At 49.1% G+C, this 8,546-nt stretch overlaps 2 protein-coding genes across 2 annotated transcripts; one reads left to right on the top strand and one right to left on the bottom strand.

Annotated features, from left to right (window-relative positions):
• Positions 1 to 481: 481 nt before the first annotated feature.
• On the bottom strand, positions 482 to 1,153 carry LOC147983849 (uncharacterized). The gene has a single exon (XM_087540888.1). It carries the CDS (start codon positions 1,151 to 1,153, stop codon positions 482 to 484), a length of 672 nt encoding a protein of 223 aa, XP_087397014.1.
• Positions 1,154 to 6,794: 5,641 nt separating this feature from the next.
• Positions 6,795 to 8,081, top strand: LOC147983848 (putative glucuronosyltransferase Os04g0103100). The gene is made up of 2 exons (XM_087539610.1): positions 6,795 to 7,102; positions 7,997 to 8,081. Exons 1-2 carry the CDS (start codon positions 6,816 to 6,818, stop codon positions 8,079 to 8,081), a joined length of 372 nt encoding a protein of 123 aa, XP_087395736.1. The 5' UTR covers positions 6,795 to 6,815.
• The last annotated feature ends 465 nt before the right edge of the window (positions 8,082 to 8,546 follow it).

Genomic DNA, 8,546 nt, shown 5'->3' with positions numbered 1-8,546 from the left:
CAATACACCCCAACGAGCGTGATGAAGGACGTCTTCAGGGCGTCGGCCGGGTCCAGCTTGATCTGGTGATAGCCGGAGTAAGCGTCCAGGAAGGACAGGAGCTCACACCCGGCGGTCGAGTTGATGACTTGGTCGATCCACGGGAGGGCGAACAGATCCTTTGGACAGGCCTTGTTGAGGCTGGTGTAGTCGATACACATGCGCCAGGTCTTGTTCTTCTTCATGACGAGGACTGGATTGGCCAGCCACTCGGGGTGAAACACTTCCATTATGAAGCCGGCCACCAAAAGCTTGGCGACCTCTTCACAATGGTTCTTCTCTTCTCTTCAGAAAATCATCGTAGGGGTTGATGGACAGGCTTGGCGTCCTTGCGGACGTGAAGCTTGTGCTCGGTGTACCTCCTTGGGATACCCACCATGTCCTTGGGGGTCCATACGAAGATATCCCGATTCTCACGAAGGAAGTCGATGAGCTCGCCCTCCTATTTGCTGTCGAGGCGGGCGCCTATGACAACATACTTGCTACAGCTGTGGTCTTCTGGGTTGAGCTTCACTTTCTTGGTATCCTTGGAGGGCTTGAAGGCGGCCTCGTCGGCAGGGTCCGGGGTCGGGATCGACATGGCGGAGGCCTCGCCTGCCAGGGCGACGATCCGTTCGAGCTGGCGCCGCTCCTCGGCAATGACCAGCGACTTGGCCAACTTGGCGCCGTCTTGGGCGCACTCCATGGACTTGCGGTAATCGCCGGTGATGGTGATGAGGCCCTTGGGACCCGACATCTTCATCTTCAGGTACGCGTAGTGGGGAACCACCATGAACTTGGCGAGCGCGGGCCAGCCCAGCAACGCGTGATACGCGTTGGACAAGTCCACCACCTCGAACCAGATTGGTTCGCACCGAAAGTGGCTACTGTCACCGAACAAGACATCTAGCCGGACCCGGCCAATGGGGGAGCAGGAGAGGCCGGGCACGATGCCGTGGAAGGTCATTTGGGTCAACTCCAAGTCCTTAGCCTTGAGGCCGAGCTTGGTCATCGTGTCGCGGTAGAGGATGTTGATGCTACTGCCACCGTCGATGAGGACTCGGGAGAACTTGCATGTGCTCCACGAGATGATGGTGGGGTTGAGGACGAGGGCGTAACCACCCGGACTCGGCATGACTGCCTGGTGATCCTCCCGGGTCCAGGTGATCGGGCGATCCGACCAATGCATGAACTCTGGCTTGGCCGGGACGGCGGTGTTCACCTCCTACCGAAGGAGGCACTCGTTGTGCTTGTCGTTGCCGAGGCTGGTGAAGACGACGTAGGCCACGTTCTGGTCCGGGTAGGCGTCTTCGCGCATCGCGCCACCAGCTGGAGGCGGCGGTGGAGGCGGAGGCGGCTGTCCCGCGCCTGGAGCCGAAGCCGGAGGGGGCAGAACGTCGCCCCTCATGATGCGCTTGGTGATGGTGCACTGCCGAAGCGTGTGCGTGGAGGGTCTTGCCCCGCTGTGGTGCTTGCAAGGGGCATCGAGCATTTGCTCGAAGCTCATGGCGGGTTGCCATGCCATCTTGCCGGTTTGCCGGCGCTTCGCCGCCGGGTCCGCCGAAGGCTCGGTGGCCGTGATGAGCCGGCTGTCGTGACGCGGCGCCAGCTGGTCGGCCTTGCACTTGTTGTTCTGGTGATGCTGCTGCCGGCTGGCTTCGGAGGGGGAACCGGCTTCGCCTTGCCGGCTTCATCCAGTGCCACCTGGATTTTCATGGCGGAGTCGGCGTTGGCGTACTTGTCCGCCGTCACCATGTGCGCGGCCATGGTGGCCGGCTCGGAGCATAAGAGCTTGTGCTTGAGGAGGGTGCCGTCTCGGCACTCGCTGACGAAGTACTGGATCGCCTGGACTTCATGGACGCCTTCGCAGCTGTTCGGGAGCTCGGTCCAGCGTGCGAGGTACTTGCGACCGGTCTCCGTAGGCCCTTGTACGCACATGGCGAGCTGGCTAGGCCGGCCGGGTCGCTTGTAGGTCCCCGTGAAGTTGCGGACGAAGGCTTCCTCGAAGTCCGCCCACGTGTTGATGCTGCCCATCGGCAGGCTATTCAACCATGTGCGGGCCGACCCTTGGAGCATGAGCGTTGCGTAGCGCACGGCGAGACGACGATTGGCACCGGTGATGCCAATGGCCGTGGTGTAGTCAGTGAGCTAGTCTTCTGGCTTCACTGTCTCATTGTACTTGGGGGTGTCGCGGGGGAGCATGAATCCTTTGGGGAAGGGCTACTCCTGGATTCATGGGCCGAAGCACTCCGACCCGATAGCGCCGCTCTCCTCCACCTCCAGGGACCGAGCGAGCCGATAGAGGCGGTGGCGAGCGTCGGCGTCGTCGATGGCACATGGGCCGAGTCGACGTGCGGCCAGGCCACGGGGGGCTGGGTCGGTTGGAGCCGGACGCCGGCCATGCGGGCCGGGTCCGCGCTGGATCTCTAGGACGGGCTCGTCGCCCAATCCGCCGGCGGCTGTAGCGGTCGGGTCGTGCCGTGTCCGGGCTCGGCCGGAGTGCGCCTCACCGGGTGGTGAGGAAGCGGTGTGCAGAAGTTCGCCGGACCCACCAAGGCGGGCGGAGCTGGATCCCGCCGGCTTGGCGAGCTGGTTGAGACGGTCCTTCTGGGTGTTGGCGGCGTGGAGGAGTTCGCGCATCTGCCCGATGCGCTCTTTCAGCTCCTCACCCGCGAGCTGGTCCAGGCTGGCTGCGGCTGCCTGGGCAGCGTGCATGTTCTTTGCTGGGGTCTCGTAGACGGTTGGGACAACGCCGAAGGCCCGGCCGATCGCTCCTCTCTGGGCACGCACATCGGCGACCCGGCTTGGGTCTGCCACGGCGGGCGTGAATCCGTAGGCGGCATCACGCTCCAGGTGAGCGGCGTCTAGGCAACGCTGAGTGGCGGCGAGCATCTCGGACAAGTCCAGCATCTGCTGGCGCCTATCCTCGAGCTGGGTTCAGGCCTCAGCGACGTTGGTGGCGTCGATGTCGGTGCCGATCACTACAAGAAATATGTCAACTTATGACCTTCTGTCAGTGACCCTCGAAGAATTGGTCATAAATTTATGACCATTTTAGACCAATTGGTCAAAAGCTGTTCAAGGGGCTCCAAACCCTAAACCATTGCGACCATTTTGGTCAGAAAGATCGTAATTTCCTTACACAAAATGGTCACAAAGCAAACAGTGCTAGTCCGCTGCCTTATTTCTAGTTGTTAATGACCAATATAGATGGTCATAGCCTTGTACATTGTGGTGGGTTGTGATGACTAGGCGCCATCTCATCAGTTTTCCCTATGTGTCATGTCCATGTGGCAGTTTTTGCCCTAGGTTGTGAAGCAACCTGTATTTCTATCATTCCCAAAATTCCCAAAAAAATCTCATAAATTCTTTGGGGCATTTCTTCATAAAATATGTAAAAATCCTTCCTTGCCTAGTTCAAAACTAATTGAACTATATTCATTTTCCTATTCTATTCGCAACAACACTTTATGAAGGAAGTGCTATTTATATATTCTTGATTGCCCTCGGAATTTTTGGGAACTCTTTCCTATCCAAATCATTACCGCATGACAAAATTCAGCTCCATTTGCCTAGCAAATCTTCCTCGGCAAATTTCCAAAGTTTTTGTCCACCTAGAAGCATTGTGAAGGAAGTACCTTTTTTATATCTCTAAATGACATGAAATTTATAAAGTTCCTTCATATGCCCAAATTATCACCCTCCTCCAAATTGCAGCTCAGTCAAATCATCTATGTGAGCCCAGGTTCAATTTATATTTTATGGCCAAATTGGCACGTTGCAAAGCAAGTGTTATATACACCCCTCCTATTACCCTCAAACTTTTCGGGCTCTCTTCCATACCCAAATCATTGCCACATGATAATATTCAGCTCAATTTTCCTAGTAAATCTTTCTCAGGAAATTTCCAAAGTTTCTACCTCGACAGAAGCTTTGTGAAGTAAGTACTAGCTAGGCTTACCCAAATTATATGAAAATTTACCAGCGCATGACCATACCTATGTAACTTACCTACAACAATTTTTAGCTCATTTCATTCATCCAATCTCTCTCACTAGTTTTCCCAAATTTTTGTCCATAGAAGAGCATTGTGAAGGAAGTACTACTTTGGCAAGTCCAAATGATATCAATTTTCTACAATGCTTTCATATGCCCAAATAACCATCCTCCACCAAATTTCAGCTCAATCCATTCATTATTTTGAGCCCAGCTTCAACATTCATATTTTTGTCCAGTGTGTTACTTTGCAAAGCAAGTACCACCTAGGATCCTCCTTTTGAGCTGAAAATTTGTGAATACATTCTCCTTAGTAGATCATCATCCTCGGCCAAAACTCACACCCATTGCCATGTGCATTTCCCGTACCGCTAATCAAACACTTGGCTGCTTATTCATGTTTGAGCATCGATCGGTCTCCTCGTGAGAATCTTTTGTTGTGATTTTCTTCCTAGCACCTACCTGGGGAGTGCGCAACCCACTAGACATGCCTAGGCCGCCCAGAACACATGGCAATGCCACGGCCACGCGGTGACCACGCGGCGGGCATGCGAGTTTCCGCGCTCTAGAGTTGGGGGCCTCGGCCACCGCCCAAACCTCGACGTATCGCCACCAAACCATGTATTTATGATTAAATAGGTACTTATGTAACTAGAAATGATTTTTGGAAATAATAAATAGCAAACTATGAGGCAGCTGCAGTTCAAATTTCACCCGCTTCCAGCTGAATCGGTAGAAAATTGTCTTTTTCACGAGAGGTGGATCAAAACTTTTTACACCCAACCATTTTGTCAATTGTGCATTAAATATGTCCTAGTATTTTAGAAAATTGATTTGGTCCAATTTTGCAACAATTATTTGGGAGGTCCTTCACAAAAAAACTCATTTTGGGCACTCGGAAAAATGGAAAATGAATTTTTCGTGCAAAGAAAATGAAAACTTCCTTAGGCAACATTGTTAGCTATTCCAAGACGCACCCTTGTGCACAATATGCGATCATTTGAACAAACTATGCCATGAATGCGGCCATAAGATTGATCATTTGGCTTGAAAGCCATTGATCTCCACACGTGATAGCTCGTTTTTGAGAACACTTTTTTAAAATAATTACCGTATTACAAGTTTGTTATTTTTCCTAGGAACTTAGCCACATATAATGACACAGTGCGAAGGTTTCCCAATTTTTTGAATTTTTTTGAATTTTTTATGCCCATTTCAAAATGCGGTCAAAACAGCGGAAATGACCGTTCCTAGCTAGTGGTTGAATCTTGGAATTTTTTTGGTGTTTCTCTCATTAAATAGGTACTTATGTACCTAGAAATGATTTTTGGAAAAAATAAATAGCAAACTATGAGGCAGCTGCAGTTCAAATTTGACCCGCTTCAAACTGAATCGGTAAAAATTTGTCTTTTTCACGAGAGGTGGATCAAAACTTTTTACAGCCAACCATTTTGTCAATTTTGCATTAAATATGTCCTAGTATTTTAGAAAATTGATTTGGTCCAATTTTGCAACAATTATTTGGGAGGTCCTTCACAAAAAAACTCATTTTGGGCACTCGGAAAAATGGAAAATGAATTTTTCGTGCAAAGAAAATGAAAACTTCCTTAGGCAACATTGTTAGCCATTCCAAGACGCACCCTTGTGCACAATATGAGATCATTTGAACAAACTATGCCATGAATGCGGCCATAAGATTGATCATTTGGCTTGAAAGCCATTGATCTCCACACGTGATAGCTCGTTTTTGAGAACACTTTTTAAAAATAATTACCGTATTACAAGTTTGTTATTTTTCCTAGGAACTTGGCCACATATAATGACACAATGCGAAGGTTTCCCAATTTTTTGATTTTTTTTGAATTTTTTTATGCCCATTTCAAAATGCGGTCAAAACGGCGGGAATGATCGTTCCTAGCTAGTGGTTGAATCTTGGAATTTTTTTTGTGTTTCTCTCATTAAATAGGTACTTATGTACCTAGAAATGATTTTTGGAAAAAATAAATAGCAAACTATGAGGCAGCTGCAGTTCAAATTTGACCCGCTTCCAACTGAATCGGCGGAAATTTGTCTTTTTCACGAGAGGTGGATCAAAACTTTTTACACCCAACCATTTGGTCAATTGCATATTAAATATGAACTAGTATTTTAGGAAAATGATTTGGTACAATTTTGCAACAAATATATGATAGGTCCTTCACAAAAACACTTATTTTAGGCACTCGAAAAATGAAAAATGAAATTTCCATGCAAAGAAAATGAAAAGTTCGTTAAGAAAAATTGTTTGCCATTTCAAGACGCACCCTTGTGCAATTATTTGGTAGCTTCTTCTTAACAAAAAAATCATTTTGGACACTAAAAAATGAAAAATAAAATGCTGACATGACTTTACATTTTATTTTTATTTGACCACGACCAATTTTGGATGGTCATAACGTCCAATTTTAAATGGTCATAACGTCATACACACGTACTCTGTTCTGATTGGGCCATAGCCATCTCATGCGGATCATGCATCAAACACCGTTGGATGCTCCTGGATCCAACGGTAGCCCTTGCCTGCTCACCTCTCACGCACACCACAGCCCAAACCCTAGCTCACATCACACCCCTTCCCTCATCGCACCCCTCCTCCCCCCATCTCCTCGCCGCCACCGCCACCTCCCGATCCAATCTCTCCCCGCTGCCTCCCGATCCAACCTCCCACCCACTGCCGACCTCGCCGTCCCACCCTCCCCTCACCATCTCTCCCTTATCTCTCCCTCTCCCCCGCACCACTCCTCGCCTACTACATCAACCGGATGGGCCAGACGCTGCGCCTCGTCCGCCCGCCTATGCTCTGGGTCATCGTCGAGGCCAGCAAGCCCTCCCCAGAGGCCGCCCTCGCGCTGCACCGCACCGCCGTCATACACCGCTACGCCGGCTGCTGCGACAGCCTCAACGCCTCCCCCGCAGTCGACTTCCACCCGCACCAGCTCAACGCCGGCCTCGAGGTCGTCGAGAACCACCTCCTCGACGGCGTCGTCTACTTCGCCGATGAGGAGGGCGTCTACTCCCTGCCACTCTTCGACCGCCTCCGCAAGATCAGGTATGTCCCCCTCCACTCCGCCGCCCCGCTTCATCTCCCTCGTGATCCGGTGCCGCCGACCACCCCCGTGTCTCTGTCGCCCCGCCATCTAAGCAACCATGCCCACTCGTCCTCTGCATCGCCCCTCCCCACACGCACCTGGGCCGCCTCCCCTTCGCCTACTGTACGAGGCCCAACAGCCCTCTGTTGGATTCGGTTTTCAAACTGAACATTTTGGTGTGGTGCCCTGTATCAAGAATTTGATCTGAAACTTCTGAAACTGAAGGATCGAACATGAGCCTGTAGTTGACAGACTAGTATTCCCTTGTCAAATGCTTACTCCATTTTACTAGATTCAGTTACACCCTGCAATTTTTTTACAAAGGTTATACCCTGCAGTTTAGCTCTGTGTTATGAGGTATTGACCATCTGTGTGTTGATATTGATGTATCTGATAGTTCACTTGCAGCAAATCGTGCATCAATTAGGGATTCTTCAACTGAACTTCTCTTTCATTGTACCACCAAATACTGAAGTTTTGCTATGTGTTTTTGTCTATATAGAATTGCATTGATTCCCTCTTCTTTTAGTAGTTACATGGCTTGAGGTCTCTGTATTCTTTTGAATAGGATGTATTGTTCTATGCAAAAGATCTGATTTGCACAAACATAGTTATCTGCATGTGCTTCCTGACTTGATATTTTGTTATATCTTGTTGGTTGAATGTATGGTGGTTCCAGTACAGTGGTAGTATATTCAGGTTTGGTGTGTTGCTGTGAGGTTAATCCCTTCAGAAACATTCTTTGAGAATTTTGTAATGCCTCCCTTGGGGTGTTGGTACACTATTGCGCAAGTTCTATTGTATGTGAGTTTCTTTTGTTACTGCAAAGCATTGATACAATAAGTCATTTGCAGGGAGCTCGCTCTGCATCCGAGTCTCAGTCATCCTGCACAGCAAGGAGCCGGACCAAGGGAGCAAGCAGCGCTGCTGGTTCCTTGAGACCTGTGCATGTGTGGAGTAATTTTGCTTAGAGTATTTAACAAGATTGTGATGAATGTCACTGACACAACTTATATAGTTTGGTCTTCGTCTGATTTAGTTATTGCATCTTGTGTTCCTGTAGTATACTAACAAATGCCTCGCTATGAGTTGTTGGCTGTTTTCATTCTAGTCTAAATATGATCATGTTGTTGGAAATATGCCCTAGAGGAAATAATAAATTGATTATTATTATATTTCCTTGTTCATGATAATCGTTTATTATCCATGCTAGAATTGTGTTGATAGGAAACTCAGATACATGTGTGGATACATAGACAACACCATGTCCCTAGTAAGCCTCTAGTTGACTAGCTCGTTGATCAATAGATGGTTACGGATTCCTGACCATGGACATTGGATGTCATTGATAACGGGATCACATCATTAAGAGAATGATGTGATGGACAAGACCCAATCCTAAGC

This window comes from Triticum urartu, chromosome 2A (genome assembly GCF_056163025.1).
Source record: "Triticum urartu cultivar PI428250 chromosome 2A, HENAU_Tu73, whole genome shotgun sequence".
In the NCBI taxonomy this organism is placed as follows: Eukaryota; Viridiplantae; Streptophyta; class Magnoliopsida; order Poales; family Poaceae; genus Triticum; species Triticum urartu.
Note: the sequence above shows the minus strand (reverse complement) of the source record. Positions and strands in the feature narration are given on the sequence as shown.